The sequence below is a fragment of the Curcuma longa genome, chromosome 5 (assembly GCF_044706935.1).
Source record: "Curcuma longa cultivar G26 ecotype Majalengka, Jawa Barat chromosome 5, ITB_CL_G26_1.1, whole genome shotgun sequence".
NCBI lineage: Eukaryota > Viridiplantae > Streptophyta > Magnoliopsida > Zingiberales > Zingiberaceae > Curcuma > Curcuma longa.
The window spans coordinates 7,828,572-7,850,298 of NC_133865.1; the positions used below are offsets into that span (position 1 = coordinate 7,828,572).

A 21,727-nucleotide genomic window follows, 5' to 3' on the forward strand; every position below is an offset into this window, starting at 1 on the left:
CGGCAGCAAGATCAAGAAGCGTTCACATGAGGCCGCCGCCGCTTCCGCTGCTCTGTTTTCTGAATGCACCTCTGCACCGCCGCCGCCTAAGAGGGCGTGTGATTGGCTGCCAACCTCGGCGACGATCTCACCAGACCTGTTACCTGAATGCATCTATGCACCGTCTCCTCCTTCGGCCATTACCGGTGATTGTGACGTGAACCAGGCGTTCTGCGACCAGGTTCTTGCCTCGTTGGTTCAGGTTGAGGAAGAAATCTGTACCACTCCGGATGACGCTGTAGGCCATGAGAATGCCCTGTGGTCGTGGATGCAACTTCAGCAAGACCAAGCAAGCGATTTGGGTAGCTGGGAAGAAGAACTGAATCAAATTTTGTTGGGCGACGAATTTGATCTCTGATATGTATTATGCACTGATATTGATCTCTGATGATGTGTATTGTGTACTGACATTGATGTCTGATGATGATGTGTATTGTATTGTGTATTGACATTGATCTTGATGATGTGTATTGATACTGATAATGATGTGTATTGTGTACTGACATTGACATTGATCTTGAATTCAGTCATCTTTCTACATGGTCCTTTGAACTCAATACCTTATTGAGATTCCTGATAAGTTAACTGAACATTTTAATAAACCATAGATGGCACAATCTACACATTTTGCTCCATATGCAGCTAGAAATTGAAGCTAAAGCTAAAGAACAGAATCCTTATGGATGATGACTTTTAGTTCACAAACCTGATGCTTCTTCTGAAAACCTCAGATCCTTCTTAATGTTGAAACTTGAAACCAGAATCCATTTGCAGAAGCTTTGTGCAAGAACACGCAAAATTTCACAGACTCAGATTTCTTACTAGACATCGATTAGCAACCAAGTCAAAGCAGCAAAAAGGAATTTCAACAATGTGCTCTTCAACTGTGAGGTAGCATTAGGTAACCACGGATATGAATCTGGAGGAGGCATGACGCAATTGTCGCCATTGAAGTAGATTCGACGTGGGAAAGCCCAACCTTGATGGAAGGTAAATGTTGATGGAACCTTTCTGAATAAAAGTTCAGACTGTACATTTCCATAAGGTCCAGCTTCCATGAGGAAGTCATTGTAGAATTTAACACCCCAAACCATTGCAGTATCATCTGTCATATCAAAAACAATCCAGATTGTGACTACAAATTAAAGAGCTTCAAGAATCACCTATCTTTTTCTATATCCTTAGGAGTCCATTAATCAGATAAAAACATATGTAATTAGATAATACATTGCAATTTCTTAGGTGACCATGTAAAATTCAATGAGGGGGGACAAATATCCTATTATTCACTCCATGGGGGCTAAAAAAGCAAATCCTTAAACAATTATTCTGGAAACATAAAGATGAATCTTAGAAACTTACTTATGCCTCCATATGGGGTCAATGATTTGTAATTGTAGCTAAAATTTGTAGTGATATTGTCAAAGTTAGGGTGCTGGATAACAAGGTTCCACTGTGTATAGTTCATCTGATAGTTGAAATTTGTTATTGCAATCTTCACTCGCCAATAATCCTTATAGTTAAGTTTCACATGCCAGTGAACTCTTATAGGGCACATATGTGTTGTGCATTGCACCAAAGGTGTGTAGCTGTTTTTGTTAGGACCATTAACCACAGAGGCTAAATAAGGTGAATCAGCTCTGCAATGGAAAAACCAGCACATCATTGATGGACAAATTGGAATTTTGTTGTAAGGGAATCAACAAATTGCATTTGAACTCACTCTAAGCAGCTCCCAGGTTGAGTTGCATTGTTCTGGCACCCACATGTACATGTAGGACAGTTAGCAATAGTATCATTATAGAAAGATGAAAGTGATACACAACAGGTAGGAGTCTTCTGAGCGAGAAACTGAGAGAGTATGTACATGTAACATTCCATGCCACTGCAGTTAAAAATTGGAAAAAACACACATCAGCATAGATTTGGTCAGAGTAGTGTCAATATATATCCACAAGAATTTGCAGGTCAACATTCCAAACTTATTTTGCAATTGATCTTTGATAACTTACTCTGAGCTTGGGTTGTTCTCCTTCCATCTTGTGTAACAAACTTAGTAGGCTTTACAATCTTGGCTATCCCACATGTGTACCCTGGTGCTGGAGCCTTTAGGGTGAAGTTTTTGGGCACACGAACGGTCTTGTTGGTGGTTCCTGATGAACCAACACTGATCTGGAATGAACTTGCAGCATTGGCTGGATCCTGAACCCATGAGTTAATCACCCCTCCTTTGCAGCAATTGGCAATTTGCATATTGTAAGGGGTTCCAGGAAGGAGATCGACAACTGTTGGATCTTTCTTGCAGCAATGTGGAAGGTTGCCTCCCTTAAAGCGCGAGCAATCACCCTGCTCAGTGGTCTGTGCTCCCACCATACACCAAATGACCTCCTTTTTTTGCCACATCCACCCAAGAGTCCATCCAGGTGCTTGGATGTGACGATATTGCTGGAAATTGAACATTGTCACAACAGCCTGAAAGAATTCAATCTTTCAATATTTTGCAGTTGCAAATCATTCTGTACACAAAGTGATAAAGCATATAGTTTCAGGAAATTAAGGTAGTAATTTCAACTAGTACTTACAACATAACCATCTGGAGTCCACTGCATAACATCCCACTTGATTGTTATATTTCCATTTGGATCCAGTGCATCAGCTTCTGCTAGGCAAAAAATGAAATGGAGAAAGATCATTACATACATCATAATAGATTCTGATCAATCATCTAAATGATTTCTTCAGTGTAAAAACAGCTAATTATTCAATTTTTTTCAAGGTATCACTATAGAATTCACGTCTCTTGTGAACAATTATGTACTCTCTCGACATCTACCATAGCTGACAAGTCGAGATAAAACTTCATTCTTCATGATACGTTGGCCTCCTTTAAGAATATAGAAATATAACAATATTGTTCTTCTCTTAATCATCGATCAGAACCAGCATAGTAATGTTGCTGAGTCTGATTGCATGGAATATGTGTATTTGGAAAGTGAGACTGGAACAGGAAGTATATTTTAACAGTATCGAGCCCATTGTTCTCGATAGGGACAAAGAAAATCAAATCAAAACTTGCAATAATCACAATTTCAATCAGATTAACAAAACATCTCCATTTTACATCTACTACAGCAAATTTCAGCTAAGCGAGGAGCAGTAAACTCGAGTAAAGTAAAGCGGCTCAAATCGGCTTCCAATGCCCCAACCAATGAGAGAACGCAGTCAGATTTTTGCAAACACGCAGTAAAATTGAATCTTTAACCTAAATAAAAAATCAAAAATCAAAGGTAGAGAAGAAGAGAGCCGGGAACTGACCTGTGGAAGGAGTCAGAGAGGACAAGACCAGGAAGAGCAGGAAGGGAAGAAGTGAAGAACCAAAGACGCGAGCTTTGCGACGGATCCGGCGACATTCGACGTGCAGAAGCTCATCTCCCTCTCCATCGCCGGTCGTGGAGGTAAGCTCTGAGATCTGCAGCAGCGAGTGGAAGCAAAGAGCAGCAAAGCAACGCCCAACTCACTCCTCCTAATTTGCATATTTATAATTTTCAAAATTTCATTATATATTTTTTCAAAAAATATATTTTTAATTATAATTCAAATTTAAATTTAATTTTATATTATTTATTTTTGCAAAAAATTGGAATCCGTCACCCAGCGGTTCCACACCGTCAGATCCTACGATCTATCATTCAATCAAATATGACTACTCTGGCTGAGTGGACGATGGATGCTCCCTCTTCAACTAAGGGAAAAAAAAGGCTTCTAACTCCTAGCTCCGTGGAAGCGGTAGGGAGCAGTATGTGTTTCGTTATGGAAGTCTCCTTATTAGGAGTAGGAGCCGGAGTGAGGTAGACTAGCGCGTATGTATGTGGGAGATCTAAGTAATGAGAAGAGTGCTTCGTATTCGTATTCGGTATTCATATTTGGTACTTGTATTCAAGCGTGGGATTAAAGGAGGTAAATTAAGAAATTACATTCATTTCTATAAGAAAAAAGCTACTTGTCACAAAGAATATCATTATCTCAATTTTTATTGAAATTCAAATTTTTATTCATTTTTATAATTCTGTTTCATCATAATCAATTCAACTTATACTCCTATGATAATTTTATATCATTTATAATTTCATCCAGGTGTGTCAGTGCTGGTGAATTTGCCCACAAGAATAATAATTTTTAATGCATTGTTTGTCGCAGAGTAACCGTCGATGATGCCATGATGGGCCCACAAAGTTGGTCGATTTTAAAATTGTCTTTTAATTTTTAAAACAAAATTATTTCACACCCACCCAGTGGGGCCCACCGATTTGTCCAATTACCAACCAATCTTATTGATGGATAGTTAAAAAAAGACAAAATAAGTCAGGAAAATTATATTAATTGAAATAAATCAAAATCAATTGATCAAATATATAAAATTTTATTATAATAATTTAAAAAATTGATTTATATATATATACACACGACTAAATCGTTCCATCCTATTTAATCATATTTTATCATCCAAACACATTTAAATTTTTTTGCAAATTTTTTTCTTTTACAAAATAATAGCAAAAAATTATTTTTTTCTAAATCTTTTCAAACAACTAATGCCGACATACTCCATGCCGACTCAAGAACGACTCTTTGCCTTCTAACATTATTTACATAGATTCTTTTTCTTTAATGTTTAACTAAAGATTTTATATACCACTGTTTAGATGGACTCTATGGATTATTTGTCGTGAAAAACACTGATTCATAAATAAAATTAGTGAATAAATTTATTTATTAAGTTATCCAAATTTTAATTTTAATTTTTTTATTTATTATGTTTAAATATATTTTAAATTTGTATTTACAAATATAAAATATTAGATTGATATTTTATAAATACTACAACATTGTTAATTGAACTTAATAAGTTTTGTTAATAAATAAACTTGAATATAGGTGGCTATATCTTCGTGCAAGCTTGTAATGGTTGCTCAATATTTTTGAATAAAATTACGAATCTAGTTGATAATTGCAATAAAGTAATAGGGTTATGCTACATATCCACTAATCCACAACCCCTATCCTACTAAGTAAAAGATGATAATAGACAGAACTCGAATGAGTATAGTAAACTTGGATCATTTAGATACGATCTAATTTATCGTGTTTAACTGTAACTTCTCTAATTTATTTCTTCATATATGATCGTTCGACCGTGTGAAATCGCTGGAGTGACATATATCATCCTTCATTGCTGAAGATACGATCTAATGACATGATATGAACCTCTAGTTTAGACTCGCATCGACGAGCTACCTTTAAGTTCAACGAAGCTCAGCCCATCTAATCGATCTGGTCAGTCGAACCCAAGACTAGGTTTTTCTAAATTTAGAAGCAAAGCTTAGCACGGGATCAGGATCAAGGTTGGCAAAACGAGGCAAGTCAACTTGCACGTGCATGCCAAATTGCAAGCTGTCAATGGTTGACTTTTTATACTCTTCACCATACCTGGAAGAAGAGCCATCTCCCTTCTCAGCGTCTCCGCCTTCGATCCACGGTACAGAGAACTCTCCCTTGTTTGTTTTTTTTTTCCTTCAATTTTTCATGATTAAATCCATCGTTTTGCATTCAAAGAATCAAATTCTTGATGTAGAATCTCTGTGTTGTTCTTCCGCAGATGTCTACACCCAAGTCCGCCGGCGCCGGCGCCGCCATGCAGATCGGCGCCGACCCGCAGCCGCAGAAACCGGGAATTTTGCAACTACTGGCCCAGCAAGCCTCCGTCTACGGCGTCGCCGCCGGCTACTGCATCTCCGCCTCCCTGCTCTCCATCATCAACAAGTGGGCCGTGATGAAGTTCCCCTACCCCGGTGCACTCACCGCCCTCCAGTACCTCACCAGCGTCGTCGGCGTGGCCCTCTGCGGCCGCCTCGGCCTCCTCGACCACGACCCCCTCACCCTCCGCACGATGTGGCGCTTCCTCCCCGCCGCCTTCATGTTCTACGTCTCCATCTTCACCAACAGCGAGCTCCTCCTCCACGCCAACGTCGACACCTTCATCGTCTTCCGCTCCGCCGTGCCCCTCTTCGTGGCCGTCGGCGAGACCCTCTTCCTCCACCAGCCCTGGCCCTCGCTCCGGACCTGGGCTTCCCTCGCCGTCATCTTCGGCGGCAGCGTGGTCTACGTCGCCACGGACTACCAGTTCACGGTGACGGCCTACGCCTGGGCCGCCGCCTACCTCGTCAGCATGTCCGTCGACTTCGTCTACATCAAGCACGTCGTGATGACCATCGGCCTCAACACCTGGGGCCTCGTCCTCTACAACAACCTCGAGGCGCTGCTGCTCTTTCCCCTGGAGCTGCTGCTGATGGGGGAGCTGGGTCAGATCGAGGAGGCCGTCGCCGGAGCTCGAACGGACTGGTTCTCCCCGGGCGTGGTGCTGCCGGTGGCGCTCTCCTGCTTATTCGGCCTCTCCATCTCCTTCTTCGGCTTCTCGTGCCGACGGGCGATCTCGGCGACGGGCTTCACGGTGCTGGGGATCGTCAACAAGCTCCTCACCGTGGTCATCAATCTGGTGGTCTGGGACAACCACTCCACCTTCGCCGGCACGCTCGGCCTGCTCGTCTGCATGTTCGGGGGCGTGCTGTACCAGCAGTCCACCACCAAGCCTAAGAAACCGGAGGCCGATGTGGCCGCGCCGCCGCAGCCCGGCGACGACGATGAGGAAGAGCAGAGGCGCCTGCTGCTGGAGGGGAACAATACGAGCAGTTCATCGTCTGGTGGTTCGGACGGTGCCTGATCTGCGAAGCTTTAAATTTGTTGTTCGATGAATGAGCAAAGAACATCGAGATCTCAATTTGTTCGTTGATGATTCTTCCTGGCTGTAGAACAAACATTTCCATGATTATAAATTATCTTGAATACGCTAATAAGAACAGAAACCAGCCAGCCACATGTAATGCAGACAAGATGTTCTCAACTGGAATCTCCATCTCAATCTGCACAAACTGTATCAAGTCAAACTATTAGGGAAGAAAGTTTCCATTTCTGAGTTGTCACAAAAGCAAAGATACAAAGCCATGAAGAATCAGATGTGTGATCCCTCATCTATCAATAGTTTAGGAAATAACAGGCAACTAGATATATTATTGATACAAGCAGTGGTGCTAAGCCCCATCAAAGAAGAAGAAAATCAAAAGGTAAAAAACAAACAAGTGTATTAATGGGAATCAAAGCATACAAACTCATTTCAGCTTATTATGTTTGGGTGTGTCTCAGTGAGCAAGACATCCAATAGTAGCAGTCTCTTTAGTCGCATCCCCGGTCGTCGTCATGCGCGCGATACAATTGTGTCTCGAGTAATGAGGGCCAGCAGATTTCAAGAACACACAGGGTGTCACCTTAAAGTCATACAGCCCAAAATGGTTTCACGGCCGAATTCCCAAAAGGAGAGCTCCCTAGCAATTCTACACTTCGATCTAAGATCTCCTCGTCCTCATCATCATCCCCATATTCTGCAAGCTTGAGTAGTGTATCTGGAAAACAAACATGACAATAGAGTAGGTGCTCAAATGAACAAGCAGGGTATGAAATTTCAAAAGGTTATTATCATTTTTCTATACCTGATAGATGCTGCACTGTAGGTTTCTTGGTATCCACACTCACACTGTCAGCTCTTGTAGGCAGGTGAGGTTTTGAAAACGTTGGAGGAGGAGGTGGAGGCATATACCTCGAAGCCCCTTGCAAAGCACTTGGATCTACCAAACCTGTCTTTGAGTTGTCGATCTTTGGTAGCGACTGCGATGACGAGAATTTTGGTGGTGGAGGTGGCATGGTCCTTGGAGGTTGCTTTGGAGGCGGCATAGATGAAAGAGCCTTCACATCTGAATCCTCCAGACCTGGCTTAAGAAATTCTGATCCCTGTTGTGAGTTCTGAAGAAGAAAAATAAAAATCCATCTTCTTAACACCAGCATTAGGGGGGAAATTGAAATACAAGTAAACGAATATAGAAACTAGCATATGACAGGACTTTATCAACTGCTCAAAGTAAAAAGCAGAAGGACAAGAATATAGATCCTCTTTTTGTGATAGCCTAGGAAAGAGAAGAGAGGACAAAGGAAGTGATTAAATGCCATAATCTATGCATGATCGCCAAAGGTTTAAAAGAAATCTTGAAATGGAGATGACGTTGTAAGATTGAGGACACAAATATCCAAGGAGAAAGTAATATCATTGATAGTCATGAGATGGCAAGTGGGGAATCTGCATAGACTAAGATCCATCTAGCGGCTCCTGGTGTTTATCTTTATCAAAATGCAGCGTTTTAGCCCTGTGACAATTTACAAATGCAAGTCGAACAGACGAATGTCCAATGTGCCTGTCAACTTCAGAGGAGGTCAGAGAAAATACCTGGAACAATAATTGTAAAGTCAGTGCAGTTACTATAGGTATAAGAAAAAGAGACTTCAAACAAACTACAAAAGAAAAGATGCCATTAATTTGAAAATCACACTGTTTTGAAATAAATAACTAAATATTTTTAAAAAAAAAAAATAAATCTCATCCTACAGAACTAGCTTCATCTGTCATACCAAGTGGTATTTACCAGAACAAGGAGATGTCGGTATTTACTTCCATTATATAGGTAAGAACCATGATCACACATTCAGCAGCTTATATAATAGGCCTAACTGCCCAACCCGAACAAGAAACAAGCATGTTATCTATCTTCAAAACAACATTATTGATGCATTCTACTACTGATATCCAAGTAAATCATTTCATATACCATATCCATATCCACAAGAATGTATCCATTTTAGTGGCAGGAACATTCAACTCACCTCTGTACGAGAAACCAGCTCCATACCCTTACATCTTTTTTGGTGTTGAGGGAAGGGAACAAAATTCCATACAAACATTATTGTCAATAATAAGCTGAGTGCTTTTTTAAGAACTTATATGGAGATCTTTGTATGTCTTAGAATAATACAATAACAATTGTTTGCAACATTTTAATTTACAGTAAAATTTAGCATCTCCAACTGAATAGTTGTAGGTAATGATTTCAAGAAAATGATACTTAGTTATGGTGCATAAAACGGGTAAGTATATTAAAAATCATGGAGTACAAGAAGATGTTAATTTTTCCAGTGGTAACGTGTAAGTACTATTTCTTTATGCTAACTGTGCCACTATTGATAACTTCACATAAATAAGAGATAGCATGGTTTCCGAGCACATGATTGCACAAGTTGCCTGACACTACAAATTAGTGACATTTTAAAATGCTGACTAACAGTAACATACCATTTTTAAGATTTCACAAAGAAAAACTTGGACAATGTGATGCATGCTTCTATGGGGAAAAAATGATACTGAATGATTAAGGTAATTAAGCTAGATATGCCAAATACAAAGACAGATAAGATATCCCAAACATATCCTTAACAATACCAGATGAACTGTACCTGAAGTGGAGTTGACACTTTTGAAGTAACTGATAATTCCTTAAATTTGCGTTTCTGTAGAGGTTGTGTATCTGCTTCAGGAGCTGAACTTGATTTTCTCGCAGTTGTGCTTGCCAAAGAACTCGTAGATGAAACAGAAGCAGATGAAGATGATGCTTGTCTAAGTGCTAAAGCAACTTGCTGCAATGGTGTGGTTTGGGGATATATTCCTTCATAACCATTATAGCATGTTACACTAGTGACTCCTGGAAGAGCATAGCTAACTGAGCTTTGAGGATTTCCATATTTCAACTGCTCTACAGATTGAAAAACAGAGGCTGAAGCACTTGCAACTCCACTAGGAACAAAAGATTGTGTTACTGCCATTCCAGTGGTAGTTGATGGAAATACTGGTGCTTGATTGGAATTTCCAGCAGACATGATCTTCGATGAGCTTTCTGTTCCCACCAACAATTCTTGTGGTGGAGGGACAGCACCATAAACTTTAGTTGAAGAAATTCTAAACCAATAGTAACAAATTAGCTCTTAGATTCATGAGTTTTCAATATAAAAGCAAACCCAGGCAGACTAGTAAAATATACGATGATCACTAGAGAATATAAATTCCATTAAATGGATGAATTCAACTCATTTATTATTATGGAGCAGAGTACCAGTAAACTCCTATATATATAGTCAACAAACCTCGATGTGCCACATTCTCTGGCAATTGTATCCAAAAGGTTTTCTGCTAAGATCTTTGCAGCTTCAAGACTTTTTGGATTAGAACTTGACAGATATAAATGCAGGGGTTGCAATGCTTCTGTAGGTTAGATAAATAATTTATCAACAGTAGAAAGCAAAGTAATCAGAATGGCACAAATACTACTAGTAAATTAGTTACTAGTGCATTTTGTAACTACACCTTCAGCACGAGAACTATCAAGATGTTCAGATCCTTGTTCTCTAAGTACAACAGTAGCTCCTGTTTCATTCATAATGTGATTGATATAGAGGTCCTGCATACACATATTCGAAGCACCAGCAAACAAAAAAACAATATTTCCAAATTGGAGATGTCAGGGAAGGCTTAAAATATTAGATTATTTAATAATGAGAAAAATTACAATAAAAAGCTTCAACTTGAGCAAGCAAATATAATACATCAAGAATGCAAATCAGAAGCATTAAGAAGTGTGGGAGAATGGCCATTGGCAATGTCAATGGCATTAGTAAACTGACAATGTTATAAGTTAGATAAATATAAATCCAAGGTGGAAAATTCTAAAAATCCATGCTTTGTGAGCTACAAAACAAAAAAGATTTTATGGAAAAGATTTACATACATTAGGACCACGTATTCGAGCTGCAATGTTCAATGAAGGGTCAGCCTCAAAGCCCAGAAATAAACAAGTAGTGAGATTTTGAGTAATCTGCCACCCAATTTCACAAATTTGCTCATACAATCAACTTCCCCGTGCCATTTTTGCTACAAAAGAGATAAAACTTACCTCTCCATTTAGCAAATTTGAGTGGAGAGGAGTAGAATATACAAGAGGAATCTGCCCTTTTTGCATGACTTCCTCAACCATTGAAGCTGCATGATCAACTGCTCTAATCCGATCAGCAATGTCTTTTATCTAAAAGCAAAAAATCACAGGTTAGCCAACAACATACAGATGCAGTTTGCAAATATGAGAACTTAGTGAATAATTAAACAACTAAAATGAATAACCAAAAATAAATAAAAGAACATTACGTTCAAATGAAATATTTGGGAATAATATAACTTGCTTTGAATTATATGGATGATTGGTTATATTACAAATAGGTCCATAGGGTTCTTACATGATCATGGACCATATCTTGACCCAAGGTCAAACTTGCTTTAACCATTTATCATCATTTAAGATAAAAGTGATTATGATTAAATAAAAATATACATAACATTCTTGCAATAAATTTATTCTGAAAGAAGAAAATATCTTTCATAAAAAATACAGTAGATATCTTAGTATGTTTTAAACAATAATAATTTAATATTGATGAGATTTCATAAGACAGACAGACTAGTAGACAAGACCAGATCTAGGGAGTTAGGGAAATGCAATAACAGCGACACAATCACCATGAAGAAGATAGTTTCCTTCATGAATAGCACAATGTAATGGGTTGATGTGGGAGAGCTAGTGTGGCATGGAGAAAAGGACCTGATATGCATGGATCAGGTACAGCAACAATAAAGACAGCAAAAATTAATTAAACAAGGGGTTTTGATCTGATAGAAGAGTAGGTAGATTAATCTGCTAGTTATAAGATATGTAATAAGAGCAAGCCATCTCACTAATTGAGAATGTAACATTAGAGCACCAACAAAAGATACAAGCATGTAATTCCATACAAAAATATCAAAGGTACAAGTCACAATCATCAAAAGATTCCCTTGTCAGCTCTTTTGGTATTGGTGTGGGGCCACACAGATGTGGCAAATAAACATATAACACATGAAAATACAGTATGGGGTGATGGTAACTTTCCTAATATGATAAGAACAATCACAGAAAGGGGAATTGAATGTACTGCCAACTTAGCATTAGTACCAAAAAAATATTCTGAAAAACTAACAAACTTTTCCCACTTCAAACAATTGACCTAAGATGGTACTAGGGATGAGCAAAATAACACATACATTAGCCCCAGCAGAGATATGGAGATATAAAGGTTTCTCATAGTCTGGCAAACCATTTGGAGGACGATACTTGCCCCTAGAAACATTAATACACAAAAGGATCAAAATATTGAATCCATAGCAAGAAATCATCACAAAGCAATACATGGTGAATATACCTAGTTATAACAACTGCACCGGTGCATTTTTGAATCTGCAAATGCAAAAGAAAACTTGTTAAACTGCAAAGCCATTGTAGTATACAAATAATTTCCTTAAGCATGTAATAGTTTAAAAGTAAATCGAATTACTCCAACAATTCACCTCTTCTTGGGTTTGCCGTTTAGTGAGTTTGTATCTTATAGTTGGTTCTGCATCGTTTATCACAATTTCCCGTGCTATTACCTCATCTTGAATCTTTGGCTGGAAGTGCAGGCAAAGTCAAGAATCTCTACTTAATATGTTTAGCACAATAATGATATGATAAGACTAGTAAGAAGTTCCTTCAATAAATATTGAGCATGGAAAATAGACAATACTTTGAACCTTCATTATACATCACCATACATTATAAGACAATAAGAAGCATGCATAATAGAAAAATACTTAAGGTAAATTGGAGCAGTAGCATCCTAATAAATTAGCACCCAATTATTCATTTAGTGAAAAGAAACCTTTAACAAACACAAAATCCCTCACCTGATTTAACTTTTGAATAATGGTAGCAGCATTTTGTGTAACCAAAGGCAATTGTACCATTTCAAGGGGATTAACAGAAGACATGGGAATTTGATTTGTCAAAAGAGATGCAGACGATGGAACAGATCCCGGAAGAGTTGACCCCAAGATAGTATTTGAAGTAAATGGTACCCCTGGGGCTACAAGACCAGCGGCTACCAGTGGCTCAGCAGGCTGGTCCCACTTTCTCTTTTTCCTGTCAAGAAGTGGAGTTTGCTTCAGCAATACCAAAAACAAAAGTTGATAGTAAGCTGTAAAAAAATAATAATTTCAGCTCCAGCATTAAACAGTTCAAAGGTCAAACTCTCACTTCCTCCCTAAAATCACCATAAAGCCCATTTCTTATGAAGTTAATATGGACCTGTGTTAATCAGACTTGGGTATGAGTAACTCTTACAAGTAATTTAAAGGAATGTCAAGTGTCAACATGGATTCTATTTGTCAAATTGTTGGTGTCTGGAGATGGTTAGACGAAGAATTCAAGAATAAAAAATATGAAGCACCCAGAATTTGTAAATCCTTTAAAAAAGACATCCAGAAGCTTGCATTGAAGCACCAAAGTTACATTCCAAATCCATATATTTCAAGATGCATGAAGGCGAAAGCTTCAGCATCATGACAACCTTGTATTACATGCTCGCTGGGCAAAATTTAAGGGGTTTTTTTTCATTTGATGGATGAGAAGAATTTAAATTGCAATATCACTTACCAGACAATATCATTCATGCTTACTCTTGATAGAAACTAAGATGCTATTATTGAAAGAACTAGAAGAAGGAAAGAAGAGGATGAAGACTTCAAGAAGATCGACCTCCAAATGCAAATGGCTAATGTTTATCAATCTGCTTTATACAAAAGAACCTGATGGGTGATTATTTCTAGGCATCCACAGTTTCTTTTACCCGAGAATATAAAAGAAAATAACTTATTAGAGAAAAATTAATGCAAATAACTTATTCTAGAAAAAATAAAGGAAAATTGAACTTATAATTGGAGGGATCTTTGAATTGATACCCTTTTCAAAATTGTATCTCATCATGTCACCCTTCAAACAACTTTCGACATCAAGGTTGACATCATATCACCCTTAAAAAAACAAGTTTTTTCACTTCCTTTTTAAATTCCTCAATTTGGTTTCTAAATTCTCATATCTAGCATCAATCTTGACTTTGGGTTCTACTGCACACTTTGCATCTAATTGAAATCCTCCTGCTGTTGTTGGAATTGAATTTTCTTCTTCTGAAATCTAGTTAAGACGGTGCACATTTTTTAAACCAAGTTTTATAAAAAATAAACAAGGTAAAACTAAGCTTTAAGAAGTGGCAAAGAGATTATGTGTGAGGCATCAATGATACCCGATGTTCACAATGTGCATAGACAAGCAAGGATAGATGTTGCGACTTGAGGAGCGATTCATTTTGACATAAGACACATTGAAGAATCACACAAGACTAGAAAATTGGAGAGGTAAAGGTGGTGGCAGAAGATTTTGAAGGTAAAGAAGGCATCATGCTTTTAAAAGTGTCTGCTTGAGCTGCAAATGAATCCACTTAGATGGGTTTTGACTGAGACTGAATATGACTGCATATAACCAATGAGGACTACACATGCAGCTAAAGTAGACCAAATTGACTTAAACCCTTGAGCTACCATATTTAGTAGTTTGCAATTAGTAAGTGTTAGATTAAACAGTTGTTTTGCAAGTAATAAGCTTTCAAATATATTGTTTAAATATTTTAATCCTGATCACATAAGCTTCTGCATATGCCCCCACATACCTCATATGTGCAATGTGGTTGGTTGATCACATGCCACCTTTTTGAAACCTTGGATGGCACACAAAAATGGCTGTGAAATAGGAGGGCAACAATAGTGGAGAGGATAGATGGTTCTAATACCAAATTGATAGAAAACTATATTCTATCAAGGAACTACATAAAGGGGATAAATAAAGTGAGGATCATTTTGAAGGTATCAACATCCAAGTTCTAGGGTCTAAGATTTCACTAATTTTCCTTGAAAAAGAGAACCAACCAGGGTGATCCTATGCAGGCACCAGGCATTCAGAAGGAAAAGCAAGTAAGTACGGAATAACTTACTTGAAGGAAATAAAGTAAATAACGTATTCAAAGAAAAATAAAATAAAGAAGGGATCTTTGGGCATATTAACTCTTGATAATGAGGTACTAATGGAGATCTAATGCATCAGCAGGAATGCCACTAATGGAATACCTTGCATAAACTCTATATCTATTCTAAATAAAAAACCAACATGATTTTTAACTCGCCGTTGAATCGAGATGTGGCACACAAGAAACGTAAACCCGAAGCTATAGTACTGAAATAAGGAAGGGCACCTTTGCCTGCAAGCGGTTGTGGACACCACGGAGTCCGAGGTAGCTTTCGGACTGGTGTCTTCCGTCATCCCTCGACCACCGAAGATCCAGGAAAGAGATCAAAATCCGAACGGGAGATATCCAGAAATAGGTCGCTGGATGACCCAGGCTTGGCCGAATCCCAGCACGCGATGCCCCGTAGAGCGAATTCCGGACGCAGAACAACGGGGAGGAACGGCTCGGAAGAGGAATCGGCAACCCTGGCTAGGGTTTCGCTTCCCGGCGATCGCGAGGGTAAAAAATCCACGGATTTGATCGACCGAGTTCGAGGCGCCGTTTATCCATTTCGCGCCGCATAAATAGTTTGTATGCGCGACCAATATCGTCCGTTCATTCTCTAATGCTCGGTAATTTTTAAAACGCCCCGGCGGTAATACCTTTTTTCCAAAACACCCTTGAGATTTTAGTTCGATTATCACGCCCTCCAAAACAAGTGAATCATTTTAATAATATTTTTAAAAAAAACCAAAATAAAAACGGATGTGTCCAAAATCTCTTTTTATATAATAATGTTTTTGGAAGTACTTTAATTTAATTATTAATATTTTTTAAAATTGCTAAATAAGTCCTAAACTTTTCCTTACATCAATTCGGTCCAGATTCAATGAACTTTCAATATGTGCAGCCTCTTTGTTATTACCACGCACCTCAGCTGCCCAAACGCACGAATCGCGTGCAATATTAATCCAAACTACGCCCGGGTGTGAAAAATCGGGTAAAAATATCACGGTCCACTACCGAACTGTTTAGTGTTTAGTGCTCCACCCTCCTCGCCCTTCGATCCGAAGTGTTGCCTTTCCTCTCGTCATCGACTGCGCTCCGCAGGAATAAGAACACAGTTTGGATTTGTCTTCTAGGGTTCCGTTCTTCGGTCGATTTCCTCTGCTGCACTGCGCCCGGAACCAAGCGCTATAAATTTCTCTTATAGGGTTACGTCTTCTTGCGGTTCTCCAATGGCGGCGACGGCGGCGGGTGTCGGAGGAGTTGGGGTGGATCGTGCGGCGCCGATCAATGAGTTCCGCGGGATGAGGCTGTCCGGGTTGATTCAGCACCGGATTTCATCTCGGATGTTGCGGGTGGCGACCTCATCGCGTTCCTCCTCGGTTGTCAGGGCTGTTTCTACCGTAAGATTCGTGTTTTTTCTTGTGTTACTTTCCGCAAGTGTTTTAAAACTCTCATCTTGGTTCTTATGATGGTTGAGTTGACGTTTAATCGAGCGGTTATGCTGGATAGAAATGCCTGTCTTTGCTTCGAAAGTGTAGATACCACATCCTTCCAAGGATACAATCAAGCTTTGTATGGATGATTTTTCAGGATCTTACGAAGATCCACAATTCTTGTGCTTTAACATCTTAATATCAGTCAAAATGTGCATTGCATTTCCGGGTTCTTCAGTTTAAGATTAGTTTAATAAATAGTCCTTGCCAGCTCAAGTTAGTGTTTCTATCATTGGTTGGTCTAGGGGGCTACTTAAGTTTTTAATATTGTGAACCTTAATATTGTCCAAGTTCTTTATCTATGCTCCTGAATTATACGAGGTCAGGTCTAGGTAGGAAAAGAGTTCTATAGCACACATGAAATACCTTGGTATGTGTGGTAACCTAGTTTATTGTGAAGTCTTCCCAAACATCTCCAAGCCTATGACACAGCTTTTGAGATATGTTTTTTTATATCTTTTGTTGTGTTAGGGATTGGGTGAATCAGAGATACGTAATATTGTAAAAAGAAGTTTAGCTTCTCTTTGCATAAAAATTTCAATGTTGCCTTACTGTTGTCAGCAACATCTCCTAGTTGCTTGAGATGAATCTTCAAGAGTAATAGTTGTCACCTTCCTGAAGATGAAAGCATTTCCTGATTTGTGTGCAAATAAAAATTTGCTATACCAACAACCAAGTAGAAAAATATTTGCACGTACACTCTGTGATCATAGAACTTTTCTATCCACCTACAACCTTTGGTGCTATGCTTCAGTCACAAATCACTCTGATTGATAGATTGCATGTATCCAATATAAATTTGTCAGGACTAACATGGCATGGCCTGTCTTTTTTTACTTTATTTTTCCTTGGGACAGGGCAATTTATATGCAAACATAAAGAATTGTAAAACTGGAATTTGGCTTCACAATGCTGCTTTGCTTGATATTTCATACCTAGATTCAAAAAGGATATTTCAATAGAAGAATCTATTGATAATTTCACGAGGGAAGAACTAGCAAATGCCTTTGTGGATCCAAGGGTGCATTCATTAGATGAATATATTTCAGTTTGCTTCTTTTGAGATTTTTCTTTTTTGTTTTTTTTTACATCCTAATGTATAGATATAAGCAGTAATACCTGTGCTCTTGATATTCTTGTTTTCCTTTGTCACCGATCTTCTATTTTGGCAGTCTACAAAGCCAGAGAGTTCTAAGGGCAAGCGAAGCAAGGTTGAACTGTTCAAGGAGCAGAGCAACTTCCTCAGATATCCTCTTAATGAGGAAATAATGAATGATGCCCCAAACATAAATGAGGCTGCTACCCAGCTGATAAAATTTCATGGAAGTTATCAACAAACTAATAGAGATGAGCGTGGCATAAAGGCTTACCAGTTTATGCTTCGTACAAAAAATCCATGTGGTAAAGTTCCAAATCAACTTTATTTGGCTATGGACGATCTTGCTGATGATTTCGGAATTGGTACTCTCCGCTTGACCACTAGGCAAACGTTTCAACTGCATGGGATTCTGAAGAAGAACCTCAAAACTGTCATGAGTACCATTATTAGAAACATGGGTTCAACTCTTGGTGCATGTGGCGATTTGAACAGAAATGTATTAGCTCCTGCTGCGCCATATACCAGAAAAGACTATCTATTTGCTCAGGAAACTGCAGAAAATATTGCTGCACTTTTAACCCCACAGTCTGGTGCATATTATGATTTATGGGTAGATGGAGAAAAGGTTATGTCAGCAGAGCCTGCTGAAGTGGTTAAAGCTCGTAATGACAACTCAAATGGGACAAATTTCCCTGATTCTCCAGAGCCTATTTATGGCACTCAATTTTTGCCTAGAAAGTTTAAGGTTGCAGTGACTGTGCCTACTGACAACTCTGTGGATATCTTGACAAATGATATTGGTATTGTTGTTGTTTCTGATGATAATGGTGAACCTCAAGGCTTCAACATCTACGTAATAAGTTTTACACTTCATTATGTATTTTTCTTAAAGCTCTTTCCCTTAATGTTTATCAAACCGATTCGGATTGCTTTTGTAGGTAGGAGGTGGCATGGGAAGAACACACAGGGTGGAAACCACTTTCCCCTGTTTGGGGAAACCTCTAGGATATGTGCCAAAAGAAGACATCTTATATGCTGTAAAAGCTATTGTTGTTACTCAACGAGAAAATGGGAGGAGAGATGACCGTAGATACAGTAGAATGAAGTACTTGATAAATGAATGGGGAATTGACAAGTTCCGCACTGTCGTGGAGCAGTATTATGGAAAGAAGTTTGAGCCATTCCATGAATTACCAGAGTGGGAATTTAAAAGTTATCTTGGATGGCATGATCAGGTCTAACCACATTTGTTAATACTCATTATCTTTACTTCCTATATTTGTACTTGCGTTTTCAGTATTTCACTGATTTTGCAGGGTGATGGCGCATTGTTCTGTGGACTGCATATTGATAATGGGCGGATAAGAGGAGCAATGAAAAAAGCATTAAGAGAAATAATTGAGAAGTATAGCCTCAATATGAGGATTACACCTAACCAAAATTTGATTCTATGTGACATTCATCACTCGTGGAAAAAGGATATCTCTGCAACTCTTGCCCAAGCTGGTTTCTTGGTAAAGTTTGTCATCATATTTCTGCAAATCGTTAAAATAGTAGCAATTTATTATATCTTTTTGTTTTGTTGAAGGGAAGTTCGCCTCACAGTTAGGCTATTATACTCAAATGTTAGCCAAAAGTGGCCAAAATTTTTCCCCTTTCCTTGCAATTTACTATTTTTATACTCATCTTCTTAACAGCAACCAAGTGAGGTTGATCTTCTTAATGTAACTGCAATGGCATGTCCTGCTCTGCCACTTTGTCCACTAGCAACCACCGAAGCTGAGAGAGGAATTCCTGACATTCTCAAAAGAGTTAGAGCTGTCTTTGATAAGGTAACCTAATCATACCACCCTAGCATAGTGATAAGATAGTAAGGATATACCTCTTGTTTTCAGACAAGTGGTAGATGTAACATTCCTGTTATTGTTCAGGTAGGCCTCACGCCCGATGAGTCTGTCGTAATAAGAGTGACTGGCTGTCCCAACGGTTGTGCCAGACCCTACATGGCTGAGCTAGGACTCGTTGGTGATGGTCCCAACAGCTATCAGGTACTCGGTTTTATTCTTTTGTTTTACTAATGCTACATGAACATCACGGCTAAGACTGTATAGTAGAACAATTCTAGTGATTAAACGCTTAAGTAAAATAATTTGACCATAATTGCCTAGGATATCTACATTGTTGTTTCCTCGCAGCCTTCAGCTTCGCTAAAGAATTTCTAGTAATCTTTCATGTCTAAACAAATATCAAGCACTGTATGTGCTGTGATGCTGATGAAACAATATGCAAAGGCTCTTTTATAGATACATGCTGCAAGCTGCCAAATAAATACTTACAAACTGATATTCTCTTTATATTTTGGTTCAGATATGGCTTGGTGGCACCCCTAACCAGACCTCTTTAGCAGCATGCTTCATGGATAAGGTCAAGGTCCAAAACCTGGAGAAGGTATTCGAGCCACTGTTCTATAACTGGAAGACAAAACGTCTACAGGCTGAATCATTTGGCAGCTTTGCCACTAGGACAGTGAGTATTAAATTTATTCCCCTTCTACGCTGATCACAAGTCCACAGGCTGAATCATCATGGTCTTTCATTGTTTTTTCTAGGGTTTTGATAAGTTGCGGGAGCTGGTGGAGAACTGGGAGGCTCTTCCAGTTGGAGACAACCTCACTGCCCATTCCTAAGCTCTTTGCCGAAGAGCTGAGCATGAAGAGCTCATGAGTGATGATGAGCTAGAGTTGTTACTGAGTTGTGATGATAAAATGATTCTGATGTTATTAATACATTTTGGGTGAAGAGCTTATTTATATGGTTGATATGTTACGTTTTATGAATTTTTCTTTTTTTTTAATCTGAAATTTATTGTTCAACGGAAGGCATCACGTGATAAGTCTAAAATGATTACACATTATGTTTGACGTGATTAATTAGACATAATTAGATGCAGTTAATAAACGGCGGCGACGGATGAATCTGCCTGCGGATGTTTATGGGGTCGTCGTCGTCGTCAGCGCGCGGTGGAGGACCTGGACGAAGGCTGCGGGGTTGCTGAGGTGAGGCAGGTGGCCCTCGTCGCCGAGGAGCTCGACGGTGGTGCGGCCGCCGAGGTGGGCCCTGAGGTAGCTGGCGACGGAGGGCGGCACCGACACGTCGTTGGCGGTCTGCACGACGACGCAGGGCGGGCGGACCAGTCCCAGGAAACCGCGCAGGTCGCTGTTGAACACAGTCCTCGACACGAACAGTGATATGTCAGGCCGCATGTTGAACAGCGTCCGGCTGAACTCCCTCACCGCCGCTGGCACGTCCGCCCCCACCGCCAGCGGCGCGAAGCCCCGCACCCAGGCCTCGTAGTTCGCCTCCATCGCCGCGAACACCTCCTCGATCTCCTCCCTCTCGAATCCCCCATGGTACCCAGCTTCGTGATCGTTCAAAAACCTATGATCGAGTGATATATTTAGCGTTTTCTCATAGTAACAAGATGAAATTGACGGTGGATTGCCTTGGGGAGGCGCCGACGAGGATGAGCTTGAGGAAGAGGCGAGGGCGGCGGATGGCGGCGAGGATTCCGATCATGGCGGAGACAGAGTGGCCGACGAAGAAGCAGCGGTCGACGGAGAGGGCGTCCAGGAGGGAGAGGAGGTCATCGACGTAGGCGTCGAGGGTGGTGTATCGGCGGAAGTCGAAGTGGTCGGGATTGACGCTGCCGGCGCAGACGAGGTCGTAGAGGACGACCCTGTAGTCGCGGAGGAAGAAAGGAAGGATCCGGTTCCACGCCGACTGGTCGGTGCCGAATCCATGGGAGAGCACCATAACTCGGTCGCCGGCGCCGACCATCCTCACGTTAAGGATCTCCAGCAGCTTGCTGGAGTCTCCATTGCCGCCGCTGCCTCCTCCCAATCCCATCGTCTTCTCGTCGAAAGCTTCTACGGAATTGGAATCGCAAGCCTGCTTTCCCTTTCTCTTCTGTTTTAGAACCTCAGGACGCTTCTCGATGCACGGTCCAGGACCCACCCAGTGCGACGTGGGCCGAACGGACCGCTGAAATCGAACCACCGGTCGGCTCGATTGGCTGAGTTGCTAACTTGCTATTCTGGGCGAGACGGGCGATGGATAAGTTTTTGATGCCGCACGAAATTGGT

At 40.0% G+C, this 21,727-nt stretch overlaps 4 protein-coding genes and 1 pseudogene across 5 annotated transcripts; 2 read left to right on the forward strand and 3 right to left on the reverse strand.

Moving 5' to 3' along the window:
• Nucleotides 1-860: 860 nt before the first annotated feature.
• LOC141829265 (COBRA-like protein 1) lies at nucleotides 861-3,480 on the reverse strand (annotated as a pseudogene).
• Nucleotides 3,481-5,561: 2,081 nt separating this feature from the next.
• Nucleotides 5,562-6,817, forward strand: LOC141829800 (GDP-mannose transporter GONST3-like). Its single transcript, XM_074717306.1, has 2 exons — nucleotides 5,562-5,575; nucleotides 5,696-6,817. The coding sequence occupies exon 2, from the start codon at nucleotides 5,696-5,698 to the stop codon at nucleotides 6,815-6,817; it is 1,122 nt and encodes a 373-aa protein (XP_074573407.1). The 5' UTR covers nucleotides 5,562-5,575.
• Nucleotides 6,818-7,043: 226 nt separating this feature from the next.
• Nucleotides 7,044-15,519, reverse strand: LOC141829056 (protein RIK-like). 2 transcript variants are annotated; one of them, XM_074716476.1, is made up of 12 exons: nucleotides 15,232-15,519; nucleotides 12,836-13,070; nucleotides 12,461-12,559; nucleotides 12,316-12,350; nucleotides 12,158-12,233; nucleotides 10,980-11,108; nucleotides 10,815-10,901; nucleotides 10,394-10,487; nucleotides 10,174-10,291; nucleotides 9,490-9,988; nucleotides 7,641-7,950; nucleotides 7,044-7,553 (listed from the first exon to the last, which is right to left on the reverse strand). In XM_074716476.1, the coding sequence occupies exons 1-12, from the start codon at nucleotides 15,297-15,299 to the stop codon at nucleotides 7,426-7,428; spliced, it is 1,878 nt and encodes a 625-aa protein (XP_074572577.1). In that variant the 5' UTR covers nucleotides 15,300-15,519; the 3' UTR covers nucleotides 7,044-7,425. The 2 variants fall into 2 exon arrangements, with proteins under 2 accessions (XP_074572577.1, XP_074572580.1); XM_074716479.1 differs by lacking the exons at nucleotides 7,044-7,553; nucleotides 7,641-7,950 and adding an exon at nucleotides 8,165-8,428.
• Nucleotides 15,520-16,066: 547 nt separating this feature from the next.
• Nucleotides 16,067-20,395, forward strand: LOC141829220 (sulfite reductase [ferredoxin], chloroplastic-like). The gene is made up of 8 exons (XM_074716639.1): nucleotides 16,067-16,394; nucleotides 17,660-18,439; nucleotides 18,525-18,821; nucleotides 18,903-19,100; nucleotides 19,284-19,418; nucleotides 19,518-19,634; nucleotides 19,954-20,112; nucleotides 20,195-20,395. The coding sequence occupies exons 1-8, from the start codon at nucleotides 16,224-16,226 to the stop codon at nucleotides 20,270-20,272; spliced, it is 1,935 nt and encodes a 644-aa protein (XP_074572740.1). The 5' UTR covers nucleotides 16,067-16,223; the 3' UTR covers nucleotides 20,273-20,395.
• A 41-nt stretch (nucleotides 20,396-20,436) lies between these two features.
• On the reverse strand, nucleotides 20,437-21,514 carry LOC141829514 (putative strigolactone esterase DAD2). The gene is made up of 2 exons (XM_074717003.1): nucleotides 21,088-21,514; nucleotides 20,437-21,023 (listed from the first exon to the last, which is right to left on the reverse strand). Exons 1-2 carry the CDS (start codon nucleotides 21,489-21,491, stop codon nucleotides 20,576-20,578), a joined length of 852 nt encoding a protein of 283 aa, XP_074573104.1. The 5' UTR covers nucleotides 21,492-21,514; the 3' UTR covers nucleotides 20,437-20,575.
• Between the last annotated feature and the right edge of the window lie 213 nt (nucleotides 21,515-21,727).